This window comes from Xenopus tropicalis, chromosome 3 (assembly GCF_000004195.4).
Source record: "Xenopus tropicalis strain Nigerian chromosome 3, UCB_Xtro_10.0, whole genome shotgun sequence".
NCBI lineage: Eukaryota > Metazoa > Chordata > Amphibia > Anura > Pipidae > Xenopus > Xenopus tropicalis.
In genome coordinates, this window is record NC_030679.2 from 33,912,989 (window position 1) to 33,934,636 (window position 21,648).

At 36.8% G+C, this 21,648-nt stretch overlaps 1 protein-coding gene across 2 annotated transcripts in view; it reads right to left on the reverse strand.

Moving 5' to 3' along the window:
- Nucleotides 1-21,648, reverse strand: part of tenm2 (teneurin transmembrane protein 2) — a 712,086-nt gene that overhangs the window by 159,909 nt on the left and 530,529 nt on the right. For both annotated transcript variants that reach the window (XM_031898791.1, XM_012959675.3), the window contains exons 8-9: nucleotides 17,568-17,763; nucleotides 3,713-3,814 (exon numbers count right to left, since the gene is read on the reverse strand). In XM_031898791.1, coding sequence (XP_031754651.1) covers nucleotides 3,713-3,814; nucleotides 17,568-17,763 — 298 coding nt within the window. The remainder of the gene's footprint in view (nucleotides 1-3,712; nucleotides 3,815-17,567; nucleotides 17,764-21,648) is intronic.

Consider the following 21,648-nt stretch of genomic DNA (forward strand, 5'->3'; position numbering starts at 1 on the left):
AAGAGATTTCTGAAGCAACAACTGGCATGATGTTTAAGTATTCTTAAAAAACTCAGTCCACAGGGTGGCTGCACCCCTCTTCCCTTTTATTCCACTTCACCAAGATAGATCTTAAAGGAATACTGTCATGGGAAAACATGTCTTTTTTTAAAACCCATCAGTTAATAGCGCTTCTCCAGCAGAATCCTGCATTGAAATTCATTTTTCAAAAACGCAAACAGATGTTTTTATAATTAATTTTGAAAATTTCACATGGGGCTAGCCATATTCTTCATTTCCCAGGGTGCCACAGCCATGTGACCTGTGCTATGATAAACACTTTACTGCTGAGCTGCAAGTTGGAGTGATATCACCCCCTCCCTTTCCCCCCCCCAGAAGACGATCTGCAGAACAATGGGAAGGGAGCAAGATAGCAGCTCCCAGTAGATATCAGAATAGCACTCAAGAAATCCAAGTCGGCTGTAAAAATGTGCGTAGACATGGCAAAATTGCCATGGTCTCATTAAATAGGCGCGGTTGCTGAAAAAAGATGCGGCTGAAAAAAAAAGATGCGGCTGAAAAAAAAAAGATGCGGGCGACAAAAAAAGACACAGGTGACAAAAAAAAGACACGGGCGACAAAAAAAAGATGCAGGCAACAAAAAAGTTGAGCGACAAACATGTTTTGCAGATTTTGTGAATTTTACGGTGAAGCAAAATGGGACAGGCTCATTACTACTTGTGAGAGGTACAGGTGAGGTTACTGCCCTCAGTCTCAACTACAGTTCTACCCTGACATACCCCTCCTGTCTGATCAGGTAGCTCTCCAAATTCAGGGGCATTCCCTTATCTGGCAACCCTGGTGTCCAATACTTGTAGAAACAAACTATATCCATCTGTTATTATTGAGTTGCCCTACAATATTTCACTATAATATAATATTTAAAGCTATAATGTACTATATGACCTATAAAGTCTTTAGGTAGACTTGTGCAGAAGGATTGCCTTAAAGTAAAGCTCACTGCTATCATGCAAATATTTCTGTATTTTTTTCATAACACACTCCATTCTATGTCTCTCACAGAGAAGCTGCCACGGAGATTCTCGTTAACCGTGGGTCAGACTGTAAATCTAATCACAACTGTTATTCTCTACTCTAACAAAAAGAGGAGAAAGGGACAAGCGTATCTGAATTTGTGTGTCTGTGATGATAGCACTCCAAGACATAGAAACACAATTAAGATAAAAAGCCTAGGTAGGCAATGACCTCAAGTTTTTCTAAATCAGCTTCAGGCAGCACAGACTTTGACTTTTATGGTGGAAAAAGTGATAGGTCTCTAACAGATCCATCTTCTAAACTCTACAGCATGCACATTACTTATAGTTGATTTGCACTCCTATAATACGTATAAGCATTTATTTGATATGTTTAGAACACATATTGCCGACAGAAATAGGAGTGAATTGTTTGTGCTAGTGTATTAATAGAGTCTCTTTCCTACACAAAGTCAAATGAGAGGAGAGCAGTGCGGTATGCAGGATGGTATGGCATGTTTTATCTTTTTGCACTTGACCAAGTGGGAGAACAATAATTCTGCCTTATCTACTATTATGTTTTTGAGCAGAGCAACATTGAGAGTATCTAGTAGACCACACAGATCCAGTACAGTGTATTTACATTTACTAGTGATGCATGCCCTGCTTCAGTTGTACAAAGTCACAAATTATGATCTTATTGTACTAAGATCTTAAACCTTGTATCATGCAATGGAAACCATATTGCTAAATAGGAAAAGGTGTGATACCCTGGGTTCCACTTACATTGTGACCCGAGCAGATACATGGAAAAGGTGTTACAGGGGAATGATATGTATTATTAATTAAGATATAACATGTTGAGCTCTCATTTGTCACTGCTTCAGTGCCTGAACTTACCCCTAACTAGGTTGTCAACTAATTAATTTACTAGACGGTTAGCATCAAATCCATGTGTGACTGTGGCATGTGTTCTGCTTGCTGCACATAATTATGCTTCCCTACATTCTGTTCTCAGAAAGCCTTGTGGTATTCCATTGCTTCACTTTGTTATACTGCAAGTTCTAGTAGCTTGTCTTACTATTGCCTGTGCATTACTTTGCCTTATCCCTTGTGTCTTTCTGATTTCTATTGGATTCTTTTTCATACAGGTGCATATAATATGGGGAGTGTATTTTCGCCGATTTTTTCGGGCGTCCGCACAACTATTTCGGATGGCGCACGAAATAATCGGAAAGGTTTTACCACTGTTAACAATTGTTCGGTACGAAAATTTTGCGACTTTCGGATCGCCAATATGATATTATCGTGACTAATACGATTTTTTCGTAAGCATTTTCGTGATATTTGCGATCTTATGAAATTTTCATTTCCAATACGATTTTTTCCCATTCGTGATTCGGATTCGTGGATTAGTAAATGTGCCCCTTAGTGTATTGTTGTATTACAGTGCACTTCAACATGTGTAGGTTATTTCTGGAAAAAGAAGATGACAGCCAATTTAGTGTGCATCACAGGTCTTGCAATTTAGTGCAGGGGGATCCAGAAAAAAAACATTTGCAAAGTTACACCACTGACACCATTCAAAAGCTGATATTGCAGACTCAAGTAAAGTAAATTCTGTGTGAATGAATGGATGAAATTACATATATATATCAGACTTCTCTGTTTTCAATCTGTAATACAGGTATGGGATCTGTTATCTGGAAACCCATTATCCAGAAAGCTCCAAATTAGGGGAAGTCCATTTTAATCAAATAATTCAAGTTTTTAAAAATGATTTTGGTTTTCTCTGTAACAATATGACAGTAGCTTGCTGATCCCAACTAAGATATAATTAATATTTATTGGAGGCAAAACAATCTTATTGGGTTTAATTGATGTTTAAATGATTTTTTTTTAGCAAACTTAAGGTATGGAGATTGAAAATAAAGAAAGATCCCTTATCTAGAAAGTCCCATTCTGGATAACAGGTCTCATACCTGTCGTAATGGTACTTGCCAGGTTTGCTTGTTCATGTTCATTATTGCCAACACTTACTGGCTTCATCTCACTGCTAGTTGTCTCTCTGCGTATTGGTCTCAAAATATTACCTGTTTTTTATTAAATCTTATTTTCTGTGTGTTGCAATTTAGTCTGTCCATTTTATCTCCTCAATTTTTTTGCTTCATCTTTTCTTCTGCATCACCCGAGAACCTTACTTTAAAGGAACGAATGCTGGAGAGCTTGTGGCAAAAGAAAAGCAATGTATGCCAAACCCAAGCAGGGTCCGGCTGGGGGGTCCCAAGCAGGGCCCCCCACCCGACATCCTCCCCCGAGCGCGTAAATTTAACGCGTCGGGGCAGGAGCGGTCGGGCAGAGGGGCGTGGGCAAGGGTCCGGTCTGGGCCACCGAGATTTTTCCCGGTGTCCCGGCGGCCCAGTCCAACCCTGAACCCAAGTACCTACTAGATTAGGTTCCTGTCACATCTTACTAATGAAATAAATTGCAAATTAACTAACAAAACAATTTACACCATTTTTTTAGGCTGCGTCACCCTATATCCTTTTTTTTTCTGCCGACTAATTGCAGGAAATAATATAGTTTTTGTAGATATTGCTAACTTAATGATCAGGACTGCCTTGGCAGTCTCCGAATTTATCTGATAAAACCGGTACTAGCTGGTAAGCATTATGTTTGAAACACAAGTTGAACAATACCTTTTGCACAGTCTGCTCCATGGAATCCTGGGAAACAGTGGCAGACCCCTGACACACATTCACCGTTACCATGACAATTTCGAGGACAATCCTGAACAGAATCTGAGAGGAAAAATAAAGAAATGTGTTTTTTTTTGTTTGTTTTTTTTTCTTTTTGTACAGTACAAGGACAATGTCCTTCCTTAAGGAAAACATAGCTAGGTTTGACTAGAACACATCATTAACATGCAAATAAAAAGGGCAAATTGGTTTTCAAAGCAAAGAAAATAAAAATACCAGAGCTCTTATTAACAACATATAAAAAAAAAGTGTTCAAATGCTTTTAACATTGAAAATATGTTCTCGATAACAGACAGTAGAATGAAGAAATGAATGCTTCAATTCATTTGCAAAGAAGGTACAGTTCTAAGGGTCATGGACATCAATTGTATATATCTTGCAAAAAAAAAGAAAATATGAGATTAAAGCTTAGGAGCCTGTGCATGGAATAATTGTATGAATTATTTCAATCTGGCTCTGCATCCAGCTCAACAAATGCAATTCACTTTTCTGGTGTGTTAGTTGGACTAACAAACCAAAAGAATCACTAGGTGGTTTCAGGTGTCAGTGGGTCCTTCTGTTCCTAACTCCTAAGCCTTTATTATTGTCATTCTCTATTTCTTAAGGGAACGAACAAGAGAAATAAATGGAAGGGTAGAGACCAGTATGCAAAGAAATAGCATCAGGACAATAACAAGGTTGAATAAGGAGCTGGGGAAAAACAGAGAGTGGGCCTATGGTCCAATGGTTTCTGGAGGGTCTTTAGCATCCCAGTCTGACATTGAACTTTACTTACTCATCTCCGAACCATATTAATTCCCTTATCCTGAAATATTCACATGCCTTTGCCATGATGGTGACACCTACCACATTTATCAGGAATGTGTCACTATGACCATTTTAAAGACAAACTTACCAGTACCCTTTACCTCCATGCTTCCTTGCAGACCCTTGTTACTGATTTGACAGCAGCTCCTCTTCCTGATACCCCAGTATTTCATGTCAGGCCTTGAGAGGCGGGCAAAAGTTCCAAAAGGCTGAGGAGAAAGGTAAACAATACTCCAGCTTTTTGGGAGCTTGGCATGCCCTCAATGGGAAGAATTGTCTATTGGGACACCAGGGAAAGAAAATGAGTTGGACTTCAGCACAGGTTCAAAACTGGGCTCTACGGAGAGGCGGGATGGCATGGAGGTCAGTGGGGAGGCAGTGGAGGATTTATTAAAGGGATAGTAACACATTTATGATAAAAGTGGAAAAGTGTAATTTTGCCATATAATGCCAGGTACATTTTTTTGGGCACATTTTATTTTTGCTAGTATGAATTCCAGTACAAAAGTCCCAAGGATAGAAACAAACAAATGAGTTATATTTCAGAATGCCCATGTCCATAGAGGTGGTCATTAATTTTTTGGAGATATCTTCTTGTATGTTTTTCTGTTTGTTTCATCTAGAATTAGAGATATTTTTCAACATTTTACGAGGTATTTTTTTCCTGTGAAATTGGTATACTTTTTTTTAGAAATATTTCTAACAGAGGAAATGTTAGTTTTGTGATTGCATTAGAGAAATGAGTGTAGGAGGGTAGTACAGTAGGCTGGAGGCACTGCCTTTGCAGATAATGGATTTTACCTATTCTATAGTGACATCATTTTTTTGCATAAAATACATTTTTTATACATGACAAAATATAACAATATTATTGAGTACAACAAAATACTAGCAATGTTTGTTGCATAGCCCATTTTCTGGGATATTTCAAAATATAATTGTTTTTTGTTCAGCTAACATATCCAAATGGAATAATCCGCTGGCAAGCACATCTCGCACAGGACTCTAGCCTACATTTGCAATGGAGACAAATTTAATGCAATCATCTGAGTACTACTGTACTTAAGCAGACTTGACCTTTCAGAGGAAAACTGTTGAGAGCAGTAATTGAAAGGCTCCTTTTGGATTTTAGAAGGGTATTAAAATATTAAAGATAATTAGAAAACACTGAACACGAATAGTACATGATCTTCTGGCCATTGAGGGAATGGTTTCTTGATGTATATGGAATATGTTCAATTTTTTTCTTGAAAAGGGAAGCACAGCTGGGAGACCCAAGGCAATCAAAAGCCACGAATGCCATAGCCCTAAAGAAACTGTCTGGCCAACTTCATCTAATCTTCTGGTTAATGAAGGATCAATATCTGATTATAAACAGGTTAATACTTACAGTCTCTTACCTCCATGCTACATGAATGTATTATGCATGGCTGTTTAAATCACTGTTACACTGAATCACTGCTATTCTGCTGGATGTCTTTTTCATATCTGTGGTCAATTTTATGTGAGGCCTGGCCACCCTAAACTGGCGAGAGCTCGTACTTTGATGCCAAACATGATAGAAAACATTTTTTCCCTTAGTGTCCTATTGTTGGAGGTTGGAATTCCTGATCTTAGAAAATTCTGTTGGGATTTGGCACCAGGAATGGAGTAACAGTGGCTCGATGCAGTAATTATGGGGCAGGGTGGCCTGTGCAAGAGGGGTATCATGTGTACATATGAAACTTGCAATTACTGTCTGACATATTTGAAATGGTGGCTTGGTGCCCCTAATGCTTTCCTTGCCTGCTTGTGGTTTTCTCCTGGGTATTCTGGTATCCTCCCTTACCTCAGAAAACTACAGGAAGGTTAACTCAATCTTGGTGCCATTGACCCTATTGTTTGTGTGAATGTGATAGAGATCTTATTATTGTGACACAAAAAACATAGGCAACAGGAAACAAGGTATGTACATGTCAACCCTGTCATAAATGCCTCCTTTTCTTTCTTTTAAACAATTGCTACTCTCTTTTTAACAGCCCGTCAATCATTTCCAAGTTTTCTAATCCAATTTTGTTTGATGCATCCTTTTTTTTGGAAATTACTTTAGTCTAAACTACTGATGATACTGCTTTGATAGTAATACTAAAAATATATTACATTCTTTATAAAGGTTTTTTTTTACATTTGCAGACTTCATTAACCATGAAGGTCTGCCAGGCCCTGCTAAAGAAACATTCACTGAAATTCACAGGACAGTCGGGGATGTATCCTCTCTTGGGATCTTATTTAGGTCAAAAAATAAGCTTTGATTTGCTCACAAATAAGCTTACATTTACTTAATGCAATTCTGCAGTAAAGGTAAATTCTGAATTTAGCTTTTCAAGTGGTTATTGTAATCGTATAGCTATGTATGAATGTAGCTTAGAATTATCTCTGCCCCCCAAGGGAAACTTAATGATTGTAAATTGGTCAGTTACCAATCATCTTGAGGAAGATTAGAAGTCAAAGTTGACGTGATTAAAAAAAAACATATTATACAATCTTTTGTCTATTTGGGACAGGCAGAATTCATTAGCAGTTGAGAAGCTTGTTTATTATTTACCTACTGAAGCACCAGAATATGTTAATAAAGGGTTGGCTCATATGGCTATCTGCAAGAACCAGCAAGTAACTTAAAAAGATGTATATTACCATTTATTTTCAGTTTTATGGAAATACAATGAGTTTTTTTCTGTTTGAAAGTGAGCACTCTTGTGAGCAGCGCAGTGAACATCTTATTAATCTTGGAAAAATACTTTGAATTAATTAGACAGTAGAGAATACGGAGGAAAAGTAGTTGACTATGCAGCAAGTGTATGCATTACGATTATTCTGTTAGTATTCAACTGGTTTCTCTGACATAACCTTTGGGGCAATTCAAGCTTTCTTTTACATGAAAAGTTTCAATATCTTGACAATTAAAAATGAGGCAGAAGTGATGCACACGTAGCATGACTGACCTGATTAATTATGCATGAAAGCAGAGAAACAACGGAAAATACTGTTTCCTTCATTTATAAATATATATATATACATTTAAACCTTTTCAGATTTAGAGTAGAATGGAGGCATCTGCATACCATATAATGAATGTAAATGCTGATATCCGAGAAATAACAACTCTGTCAGTATTTGAAACTCTTCTTTACTCTTCTTTGAGAAAAACTAATTCTAGAAACACAGTCAAACTCTCTAAAGTCTGTAAAAAGGATTCTATGAGGATTCAGAAAAAATAATAACCTCAAAAACCAGGGAGCGATCTTAAATGGATTAATAAAAACAATAAATGTGTCTCGTTCTTACAAAATCAATTTCATGTTGTAATACAGTTTTATTTAGTCCTTTATAGTCAATATTTTTTTTCCACAGCTTGGGAAAGAAGCACTCAATGCCCAAGTTATGAAAATATATTTTTTATTTTAGTGCTGAATAAAAAGGCATTTTGTGCGTTCTCAATGGGACCCACCTGAAGGTTGTCTATGAACTAGGAGACTGCACAAATAGGGTTAATAAAAGAAAATCATGTGAGTAGTTGTAGATGGTGTTGCACTGGAATGTTTCCCTTACAATGAACTTTAGCATGTTGTGGTTTAATTTTGTCAAAATCAAGTGTACACTCAGAGTCAGGGATCAAGTAAAATAACAGCTCATCCAGCATCACAGAGATGGGGATTAGATATAAAAGCATATGAATAAAACTTCTGCAGGATTTTTGGTACGATGGGTGAAGCGTGACGGTGAAGGGATAGTGTGGAAGCAGTATTCATGACCAATGAAGCGTCGAGCCTCTTACCATCCCCCTGTTACCATGATAATAACAACGGAAAAATAATTTAATATAAATCAGCAATTATATATATGTATATGTAAATAACCATAACTTGTATTAAACAGTTTGTAAATCCAAACATTAAACAGCAGTCAAATGACTTCAAATCCTCCAAAGAGGTCCAACCCTGAGCCCAGGCCCAGAGCCTGTGTCCTGCATACTATCCAAGTCCCATTCTAGGATTTTCCATCTCCCTGGGGACCCCAGGCCTACCCAGTTACCCACTCACTTTACCAACTGCACCTTTTATAATTTCCCCTGGGGCTAAAAGTTGGCCCCACCCCCCCCGCACTGTGACTATTGAATCCATGGGTATGTCCACCTAGCTTAGTCATGCCCTTCTTCCCTTTCATTTTATTCGGGTCATTGGGCTCCCATATCTTGTCATTTTTATAAGCATCTGAAAACAAACAGCTGGAAAAGCACTCTGAAAAGCATACTGTTAAAAGAGTTCCAGGAATGTACTAACCTGGAGAAAGGTAAACTACATGAATAAGATGGATTTGATTCATTTAAACTAGGGTGCACCAAATTCATAAGTTTAGGAAAAAATTCAGAACATTAATGTGCATAATCACAATTTTAGGAAAATAAATAGAATTGCACCATAGGGTAACAAATATGTCCACTTTTATTAGTCCAGAGCTTAATTAAATCTGAATCTAAAAGATTTGGCTATTTCTGCTTCTTACAAAATATTTTGGTATTCAGTTAAACTTGGAGTCGAATGCCAGGTTTAACCAAAACCTGGCTGGTAGCCCTCTTATTCTAAATCCTTGATTTCAAAGTTAGATACAGTTAAATACACTGTATATTTTTATGCCAGTGCGTGTGTGTTGGTGCGTATTCAAAAGTTTATGAGTTAGCATTTCCAAACTGTGTTTTCTTTTTTGTGTGTGTGTTGTTTCACCTTCATCTATGATGACATGAGCGTATTTAATGACTATGATTTCCATCTCATTCATCATATACATTTTCCTACAGGTTCACCTATTGGAACTTTTGGAAAAAATAGCATCTACCATTGTAAGCAACCTTAATAGTTTTCAGCTCAGACCTCCTTTATTTAATAGGCTCACCTCCTATCTAGAGATGCAAATAGGCAGGTACAAGCACATATATTTTGGAAAACATTTTGTATATTAATGATATCTGCCATTTAGTAAATGTAAGCAGTGGTGGACCTGGAGGTGGGCATAGAGAGTAATGTTTCTATTTTTGCTGATGACACTAAATTGTGCAAAACTATAAGTTCCATGCAGGATGCTGCTGCTTTGCAGAGCGATTTGACAAAATTGGAAAACTGGGCAGCAAACTGGAAAATGAGGTTCAATGTTGACAAGTGCAAAGTTATGCACTTTGGTAGAAATAATATAAACGCAAACTATCTACTGAATGGTAGTGTGTTGGGGGTATCCTTAATGGAGAAGGATCTAGGGGTTTTTGTAGATCACAAGTTGTCCAATTCCAGGCAGTGTCATTCTGTGGCTACTAAAGCAAATAAAGTGCTGTCTTGTATAAAAAAGGGCATTGACTCAAGGGATGAAAACATGTTTTTGCCTGATTATAGGTCCCTGGTAAGGCCTCACCTTGAGTATGCAGTGCAGTTTTGGGCTCCAGTCCTTAAGAGAGATATTAATGAGCTGGAGAGAGTGCAGAGACGTGCAACTAAACTGGTAAAGGGGATGGAAGATTTAAGCTATGAGGTTAGACTGTCGAGGTTGGGGTTGTTTTCTCTGGAAAAGAGGCGCTTGCGAGGGGACATGATTACTCTGTACAAGTACATTAGAGGGGATTATAGGCAGATGGGGGATGTTCTTTTTTCCCATAAAAACAATCAGCGCACCAGAGGTCACCCCTATAGATTAGAGGAACAGAGCTTCCATTTGAAGCAGCGTAGGTGGTTTTTCACGGTGAGAGCAGTGAGGCTGTGGAATGCCCTTCCTAGTGATGTGGTAATGGCAGACTCTGTTAATGCCTTTAAGAGGGGCCTGGATGAGTTTTTGAACAAGCAGAATATCCAAGGCTATTGTGATACTAATATCTACAGTTAGTATTACTGGTTGTATATATAGTTTATGTATGTGAGTGTATAGATTGGTTAGTATAGGTTGTGTGCTGGGTTTACTCGGATGGGTTGAACTTGATGGACAATGGTCTTTTTTCAACCCTATGTAACTATGTAACTATGTAACTATGTAAACTGCAACAAGCCCCCTGCAAAAAAAATCTTTGGAGGGGCCCAGTGCACAACTCAAGCACTTACCCCTTACACTGAAGCCTACTTTTCTTTGGAAAAGTAATTATATAAACATTTTCATTCTACACTGGATCCTATCTATCTGAATGGTAGTGTGTTGGGGGCATCCTTAATGGAGAAGGATCTAGGGGTTTTTGTAGATAACAACTTGTCTAATTCCAGGCAGTGTCATTCTGTGGCTACTAAAGCAAATAAAGTACTGTCTTGTATAAAAAAGGGCATTGACTCAAGGGATGAAAACATATTTTTGCCTGATTATAGGTCCCTGGTAAGGCCTCACCTTGAGTATGCAGTGCAGTTTTGGGCTCCAGTCCTTAAGAGAGATATTAATGAGCTGGAGAGAGTGCAGAGACGTGCAACTAAACTGGTAAAGGGGATGGAAGATTTAAGCTATGAGGTTAGACTGTCGAGGTTGGGGTTGTTTTCTCTGGAAAAGAGGTGCTTGCGAGGGGACATGATTACTCTGTACAAGTACATTAGAGGGGATTATAGGCAGATGGGGGATGTTCTTTTTTCCCATAAAAACAATCAACGCACCAGAGGTCACCCCTTTAGATTAGAGGAACGGAGCTTCCATTTGAAGCAGCGTAGGTGGATTTTCACGGTGAGGGCAGTGAGGTTGTGGAATGCCCTTCCTAGTGATGTGGTAATGGCAGATTCTGTTAATGCCTTTAAGAGGGGCCTAGATGAGTTCTTGAACAATCAGAATATCCAAGGCTATTGTGATACTAATATCTACAGTTAGTATTAGTGGTTGTATTTATAGTTTATGTATGTGAGTGTATAGATTGGTAGGTGTGGGTTAGGTGTGCTGGGTTTACTTGGATGGGTTGAACTTGATGGACACTGGTCTTTTTTCAACCCTATGTAACTATGTAACTATCCCATTCCTGAAGGCTTTAATAATAAAGTAGTTTTATATCTAGAATATTATTTTAAAATAAACTTGTGAACACTGGCTATGGTGTGAAAAAATATATTTATATTTACTATTTGTTTTACTACATTTTCTTTTTTTGCTATTTTTCACTTTATCTAAGCATGTACCAAATGACATTACAGCTTACCAAGTATCTTCTGTGAATTGCTGAAGAATAGCTCTGTGGAAGTGTGGTGGTGGATGTTACATACTTTTTATGCCCTGTATCTAATCATAAAGTGCCATAATACAATATCAGTGGTTCAACAGTCATTGTACAATAAAAACTTTTATTAACTGTAAATTTAGGAAGTGCTGTGAATGCTTATACCAGTTCACCACAGTCTTATACCAGTTCACCACAGTTTGCCAAAGGAGAACTCTAAAAACCATTTACAAATAAAAAGAGCTATAGAATTTTCTATATTTTTTGTATAAATGGTCTGTGGCACTTTAATAAGAGTCATTTTAAAAAAATATGGCTTGAAGAGAGACAAGTTCATCTACAGCCATTATAAGTGAAATTCTAACCCCCACTTTAAACATTTTCCCATTTCAATACCAAAAAAAAGTTAAATATCAGCACACACACTTGCGGTCACTACTACATCCCACAGCAATGGAAACTGAATGTTTAATATAACAAGGCTTTTAGCAAAACAGATTCTGAGATGTGTTAATACAAAAAATATGACACAACTTGTTTTCAAGAAATGTCACACTATTTGCTCAGGGTGAATTTCATCTAACCACGCTCTCCATTCCTTTGCTTGAAAGCACAAGACTGTATTTTTTTTCTCTATCCAAAGGTGTACTTAGCATGATCTTGGGTTGACATGTGTCTGCTGCTCCCTCTCTTATTACTGATCACAGAGTGCAGAGGCTTTCAGCTTTTACATCATGTGCGATAGGAAAAAGTTCTGATAATAGGCATATGGGCAAGAGTCTCTGAACTGAATGAAATGCTGTTGCTTTCTCTTGATATCTGTCCAATTACTGTCATTGCCTTATCTAGATGTCTACCTGGCTATTAGACCTATTACCTCTGACTCTTCAATTGTGGCCTGTCCAAACTCATGCAGAATGCATTTCACACTAGTAGCCTGTCACACTTCTTGTATCTACATTTTGTGCATGCATGAGAGAGTCGGCCTCTTGTGGGCTGATTTCCATATCTCTTACAAGAACTGCAGCCAATACAGGTAGTGGAATCTTTATGTGGATTCGTTATGGATGCGAACACTCTGCCTCATTATAAATATAGTCTTATAGTTTCTTCTTAATAAAGTCTCTGGTCATTAATCTTGTTTATATTACATGTGAAAAATAAGTCATTATTAACATAGTTAATTTCTAAGTGCCAATATTTTCAGCAGCGTTGAACAACACACTAAGGGAAAATGGAAAAAACAAGTAGAAATAAATTAACAGAGGAAAGCAGAGATTGTACTTCTCCTGGGGGCATATGCTTTGGGGATCAATTAGGAGACTGGGCATCTGTATCTTACAAGTACATTTTCCTATTTGCTGATTTAAAGCCACATTTGTAAGAGTAGCATGAATCAAAAATGCCCCCAATTGGGTCTAAGCTATTTATTTTCTTAACTCTAGGCTATTTCAATCACATCCCCATCATGGTTGAATCTACTGCACTTATATCAGAAAAGGTACAGAAGATCTGAATAAACTGGCAAGATGAATCAGTATGATAAATGAAACTCTTCAGACAAATTATAACAAAAAAGTACAGTAACTTGAAAACATTCTTTCACTCCTAACACATCCTTAAACGACATAGGAACCACAAATTGCCACTATTTTCCCTTTCCAGGCCCACGACTGACCTACAACAATAAGAACTACTACTGTGCACACTTCTATGTCCAGGCACATCAGCGGGTCAGGTCTTTTTTTTTACCTTCAGGCCTTAATAAACTGGATAGGTAGCCACTTTGGCTTCAGATATTGTGGGTCAGTTAAAACAGATTTGATGAAGGGGGGCCATGCAGTGAGACCAGCCATTTACTTTCCAAACAAGGGACTACATACAGTAATTCTGTCTGAAATGTGAATATTTGGGGCAGACATTTAAAAAAATTGTTTTCCAAAAACTCAACTTTTTCCCCAGCCATTTACTATTACTATTTATTAACGGAGGCACTTTTTGCAAATACATGAAAAATATGTTCCCGAGAGAGAGAGAGAGAGAGAGAGAGAGAAAGAGAGAGAGAGAGAGAGAGAGAGAAAGAGAGAGAGAGAGACAGACTTTCTCAGGGTTCTGTCTTGGGTTGAGAATTATATATATGTAATTATTAATGACTTATGGGTGGGCACTGTAAAAAATATGTGTGTGTTTGATAATTGCACAAACTATGCAGAGCAATTAATTCCATCCTGGATGTAGAATTCTTTCAGGATAATCTGAAAAAAACTGGCAATCTAGCAGTTGCCTGATTCATTTCTGAGAAATGGAAAGTTATGCATTTTACAAACATATGTATTAATTTAATAGGACAAAGTTAAGCGAATCCTTGAGGACAAATTGGGTTTGTGGGTAACAATGTAGAAAACAAAAGATTGTCCTATATGAAAAAGGGTATAGATTAATTTTAGGAGAGGGTTATAATTTTTCTTTACAAGAATGGATTAGATGCCTTTATGGAAAGTGATAAAATACAAAGTTACTGATATTAACTCTTAGTTCTATGATTCATGGAAGAAACTTCCCACCATGTCTAGAAATCATTATACCTTCCTCAGGATCAACTAGCATTTAGGCAGGTTTCACTTCACAAAATGGCTGAACTTGAACCTCAAACTCAAGAAAATATCAGCTCAAACTTCCAATAACCTGTTGAACGCTGAGAAATTACACTTTTGAAAACCCTTTTTCCCATAGCGGATATTTAAATGCTTCAGCAAATTTTAGGAAACTCACAAAACAGTTGCGTGCATGGGGGAAAAAAATGAAGAATGAATATTTCATCCCACAGATGTTTTATCAGAACAAAAAAATTAGCAATTACTGAAAAAAATGCCAGTTCCTATGGGGGGGGGGGGGGGACTTTGAATCTGTTAATCAGCCCCATAGTGCATCAGATAATTCAGCAACATGAAAGAGAAAGTTATACAGTTTAAGAAAGGACTTTTCTAAATCCCATACACATGAGTGCAGGTGGTGTGTTGCTATTCAGTAGCACATGCACTGTAATTACCATGAATATGTTTAAATTGCACCACAGGGATATATACTGTATATTACATTCAAATAGTGCATGGAAAGTAAACATAAAAGAACTATAATAAATACCTTAAAATTGCGCTGAATACATTTCATGGTGAAAAATCTCTGGGACTATAATTTACTAGAGAAATAAATCATGTCAGTTATTGTACTTTCCCTTTACTTCAAGGCCTATAGCAAAGGTACCATCATAAATCAACTGATTTCATCTTCCTTATGTTTCAGATGTCCCCTAAACCCTATAGATTGCTAGCTCTTGTGAGTAGGGCCCTCTTATCCTACTTTTATTTTGTAACCCCTGTTTGTTAAATTATTAAATTATTATTATACCCCTGTATGTTAAATAAATGAATACTTCTCTCTGTCATTCATATACATGGATACTACTGTCACCACACATTTATTGTTTCTGGCCCTAAATGAAAATAAAATAAATATAATAAAAAACAAAAATTATACCCGTGTCTAGTGCATCATGGCACCCAACCAGATGCTTGCTTTCAAACATGTGACCAGTAAATACTACATGTAAATGCTGTGCATTGTAATGGGTTAATACACTTGTTGCACCTCTTATTACCCCTGTATGTTGGCTACAATGTGCTGACACGAGTATAAATTTACCAGTATTGTACTGCCAATGTCGCCATGTTTAGTACTCATTAAACAAAATAAATATATGGAATGCATATACAGGTTATCCCTTATCCGGAAACCCGTTATCCAGAAAGCTCCGAATTATGGAAAGCCCATCTCCCATAGACTCCATTTTAATCTGATTTACTTTTTGTCTGTAGTAATAAAACAGTACCTTATAATTGATGCCAACTAAGATATAAATAATCCTTATTGGATGCAAAACAATCCTATTGGTTTTAATTAATGTTTTATTGATTTTTAGTAGACTTAAGTTATGGAGATCCAAATTACAGAAAGATCCCTTATCCGGAATAACCTTGGTCCAGAGCATTCTGGATAACAGGTCCTATACCTGTAGTTCATTTGCAGATGCAGTTTATAGAGATGTCCGTGTTCCACAAGTATAAACGTTATTTTTCATGTGCACTGATTGATGAAAGTATAGCTCTATACATTGGCTAATTAAGCAGACAAACACAATATTTTTTTGTGAATCCTTTGCCACATTTGCTGACAGAAGACCCAGTAACACATTGCGGGTTTTTGCTATAACAGCTAGTTAATAAACACTGTTTCCTGATGTATTAGAGTAATAAAAATTATCATAATGGTGGGTTGCAATAAAGTGACTGCATAAAACGAGATCTAGATGTGTTCCTCTGTGGATAAACAAATCAGGGAAACTCTTCTCTTGTTATACAAACATAGGCATTAGAATGAAAAAGTGAATTGGATAATGAATTACAAAGTATTTGTGGAACAAGGCATGCCCGTACCAAATTTGCTTTTTCCAGAACACTGAGCATAAAGAGCAGAGGAATACAAATGTACCTTATGCATCTTGGCATGAACCTAGAGGTGTGTGTGTATATTTTTACACACAGGCATTTTATATATATATATATATATATATAAAAATAAAACAGCCAGCACCAAGGGTCTTTGTGTTTCAAAAAGTCTCTTGTGTATTATAATTGCATGTACAACCGACGTTTCGGTCCCTTTTGGGACCTTGAAAAAGGTCCCAAAAGGGACCGAAACGTCGGTTGTACATGCAATTATAATACACAAGAGACTTTTTGAAACACAAAGACCCTTGGTGCTGGCTGTTTTATTTTGATATTTATATGATATCCCGTGCACAGGGGCAGCTGCAGAGCAGCGGATTTTGGAGTGTGGTGCTGTCGTGTGGACTGTTATATATATATATATATATATATATATATATATATATATATATATATATATATATATATATAATGCCTGTGTGTATAAATATACACACACAGACATTATATATAATCCCAATGTCCAAATGACCAAACAAATTTCACAGTGATATGGTGTAAAAAAGTTTTCACAAGGTTGATTTAAGAATAGTGTGCTGGTCCTTCATTCATACATATAGCATCATTCAAATACTCCACAGTGTGAACATTGGCTCCAATTTCCACACTGTGGGGTATTTAAACAAAGCTAGTGGGGGGTATTCTGTTTGTATGTCTTCAGCAAGGTCTCCTAGTGGGACCGAAACATTGACAATTAACCTTTGATTTTTTTCACTCTTATTATGAAGTCCCTGAGTGCATCTCTGCATGCAGAATCCAGAAAGGCCCAAATGACAGGAAGGCAATCTTACATATAGTCTATTTTCAGCAAATAATACTATTGTTTTTTTAATGATTTCCTTTCTCTCTGTAATAATAAAACAAATAGCTTGTACAATAATCCAAATTATGGAAAGACCCTTATCCAGAAAATCCCATGTCCCACACTTTCTGGATAATAGATTTTATATCTGTATATATAATAATAATATAATAATAATCATGATTTATAAGGCGCCAACACATTCCACAGCACTATGCTATAACTGAGTGTATATATATATTAAACATACAGCTTTCATACAAAAAATACAGCTGATACAAGAGGAAAGAAAAGTATATATAGATATATAGATATATTTTGTGTTTGTTTCACTGAGGAGAGTTCACCCTGATCATTAGTAGACATACTGTAAACCAATGTGGAATGAGGTGAAGGCTGCTTAAACAAGAAAAATGATAATCATACCTAAAACAACTGTACTGAATGATACAATCTCCTTGTCTTTGCCATCATTGTAAAATGCCAAGTGCCAGAACCCAACATCCAAATACTGGACAAACACCGCTTCATTTTGCACCAAGGTCTGGATACTTCGACGTTCTCTTGGAGACTCCACAACACTCCATTTCTCCTTGCCGTCCAGGCGCTCCATAAAATCGTACTGCAAATAGAATGAAAGCAGGAACATTGTTACATTCCAGCTCAGCAAGTATGTACAGCCAGTTCATTGGTGTAATAAAACAGTAGAAACAAGTTCAGTTTTATACTGTGGCATAGTTATACAATGGGAGACATTTCAAAGATATACATATATTCTGTGCATTTTTAGTCTTAACCATAATTGAAGACAGGAATGAAGAAAGATGAATTCATGATAATTGTGCAGTTTAGTATGAGAGGAGGTCATAAAGGAATTTTATCTTTGCATAGACTCTAATAACAGGGCAAAATTAAATAGATGTGGATCAGAATGAGAAGCTCTGATGACAGGTTTAGGGCAATGCTAACTGTATAGTCTTACATCAAAAAGTATTTAACACCACTCACAAATGCATATTTAACTATACATGAAAATTAAGACATCTGATTTCTTAGGAAAATCCAGCAATTTTAGGGAAACATACTATCTTTGCATCTTTGGACAACTAATGTTTTAATATTTACCCGGAAACACATTTTCCAGAAGGCCGTCTCCCATTTTAAAACTCCATTTTAGGCAAATAACTCCAATGTTTAAACATATTTCCTTTCTCTCTGTAATAATAAAACAGTACCTGTACTTGATCCCATCTAAGATATAATTAATCATTATTGGAGCCAAAACAATCCTATTGGGTTTAAGTAATGTTTTTTAGGAAACAAGGTACAGACATCCAAAATGTAGAAAGACCCCTTGCCCAAAATCCCCAGGCCCCGAGCATTGTGAATAATAGGTCTCATACCTGTATTTATGACTGTTAAAGAAATCCTTCCATAAGGATCGCTCCAGAGGAACTTATAATGAAGAAATTCGTAATTGTACACGGATCCTTTAATATGGCTGCTGTTTTTAAAGCTGTTAAAACTGCCCTGTTCATGATACTAGATGTGACTTGTCCCCACAGCCAATTCAATATGGGGCCCCTATAGCTGACCAATTCTATCAAGATATATTGAAATTGCTCTATAATTAGGGCCCCCCTACACTCCTGAGCCCCCCTGCAACCGCAGGGTCTGCTTCCTCGGTAGTTACACCCCTGCTTTTGTTCCCTTTTTCCTAGCCTTACAGATTTATTTTTAGTGCTAACAATGCAGGATGAAACTCTGCTCTTTTGCTTCAAATAATGTAATTGCAGCATGAAAAGAGAACTGCTTTGTTGTCTGGTTTAAAGGGAAAAAGTCACGACATGCCATGAATCTTAGAAAAAGAAATGGGGGAATTTGGAGTCAAACCCAGACCCAGAATTAACTTTGACATATTCAGCTCAAAAAGATTTCGGAGGGGCATGAAAGGTGCCAGAGTCAATTTTATATCTGCCATTTGCTGGAGAACAAAAAAAGGCATCAAAATGTTTCCAGGGTGCCCTTTTCCATCTAGTGAAGAACTGCAACACTGTATAGATATCTGTAGCCAACTGTCCTTGTTTTGCTGCCAGAAACAGCCTTTGTACAGAAGCACAACAGTGGCATTTCACAGCAGGAGGGACTGCAATAGCAAACAGAAGGATAGCCCTGTTATTGCCAGCATCAGCTATTAATATGCATATGGTAACACAGCTCACAAACACTGGCTAGCTTAGCCCTTTGAACATTCCCTCCATACAGATACTCCATACATTCTTAATATTGCTTATCCATGAAGACCTCTTTGGAATATTTTCTAGATAATGATACTGTGCATATAACACTAACATTTTTACTGGTATAGGGCTGTTTATGTAATGCTGTAACATCTAGGCATTTCTACACAGAATTTCAGCCACTTTACCATAAGTATAAACTGGTTAATTCTAACAAAATGGCAGCAAGTGAGGACATGAGATGAGTTGATCATGTTAGTTTAGTCATGTTGTCTGCCATTGGTGAGGCCTGAAGGTTCAGGAAAAAGTAGGTTACAAACCCACTGTCTTTAAGGGGGAACTCCACCCAAAAACAATTTAAGTTTTTTGAAAAGTAAAGAGTTTTCATGATTTTTAATGTAATAATATGGTTTGGAACAGTTGCCAAAGCCCTGCCCCCTGCTGATCTGGCTGACTCTAATGGTTAAAGGCAGCACTCCATATTATCATTAAAATGCCTTTATTATCACAACATTGGCAACAGCAATGTTTCAAGCCTAATTGAATCTTTATCAAGCTCAAATAAAATGTAGCAGTAGTTGACTGTCCTCAGCCTGCCTTCAGCCTGCATCCCCCCAATCCCACTATTCCCAGCACATGAGATGTCAATAAGGAAAGGAACATCACAGTACAATGCATTGTGGTTCATGTAGTCCCTGCATGCGGTCTGTAAGCTGTGCAGAAGTTGTTACAATTTGTAATATTAATGTTTTAGTCCCTCCTCCCTCGGCAAGATTTGAAATGATGCAGAAGCAGAAGAAGTGATTTGCAGCTGGATTTCAGCATATAAGAATGATATTTATTCATACTTTCGAAGGAACAGATTACAGTGATAGGTATATTGGGGATTTCTGTGTTTTGTGGAGCTTTTTAACAGATTTTGGATTGGAAGCCGGAGTTCTCCTTTAATAAAACAAAATGGAAAAACCCAAACAAGGATGCAATAAGAGTATATTTAAGATGGTGATGGGTTGTGAGAATGTCTACAGAGCTTAGGTTGCTTTATCTTTATCAGAATTGTGAAATATGGGATTAACACCTGTATCAGATCCTTAAGCTTTTTTTTTTCTTATCTATCTTGGACTCTGACCCCCCAAAAATACTTTGCAGTGCAGTGGTGCAGTACTGTAGAAGCACTGGTAGCTCTATAATAAATGGTATTGCTGTTTCTAGTTGTATTTTCTCATCTATGATGTATTTCAATTCGGCTATTTGTCTCTCTTATTCTGTTTGAATTTGTATCCATATGCATTAAAATAAATATCATATAAGTGAATAATAAAGCACTCTTCTAGGGATTAAAATATATGTATTACTTTTTCTGTGAGATATAAGATAGACTAAAGCAGCCTTGTGTGAATGATTTGAAGAACTGCGAGAGAATGCATTCACATTACAGCATTGTCCTAGTTCTTTATTCACTTTCAAATAAACAGGGTAATGTACTCTTTCTAACACATTAGCTTTGTTACCAAACGTTGCAGTGTGCCCGACAATGAATTAAACAGATTTGGAATGCCTTGTACAAAGTAATATTGCATTTTCAATAAAGTTATGAAGAGTCTATACACACGAGCAGTTGTCAGACCTCATAAAACAAATGTCTTTTTCTGGAAGCTCTGGGATCTACAATAATTTTCAGTTACCTGATTTTTTTTTTACACAAGTGTCAGAATTATTAAGAAGCAGCTTCTAGATTAGCATCAATGTTACCTTGTCTCTCAGAAACATTCACAAAGTGTTTTCGCTTTTGTTTACCCTGACATTTAAAGGTGAAGTAAAACCTGTTAATAAGCACAGTTTATCTACAATGTATTTTTAAACAGAAAAAGGAATTTAGTAAGTGGTGAAACATTTTCAATTATTACCAGTTACTTGAGACCTATCACTAGTAGATACGTGGCATTGCTCATTGTAAATACTGTTTTTTTTTGTTGCTATATTAGCAGCTTTGGTTGATGCAAAGCACAGGTACAGTATGGGATCTATTATCTGAAAGCCTGTTATCCAGAAAACTTTGAATTACAGGAAGGTTATCTTCCATGGACTCCATTTTAATGGAACTAAAATGATTTCCTTTCATTTAAACTATATTATAAGAATAAAATAACCCTGTTGGGTTTAATTAAAGGGGATCTGTCACTCAGACATAAAAAGTTGTATAATAAATTTCAAATTAAAAATGAAACCCAAATTCATTTTTTTATTAACACATCCATACCCATTAT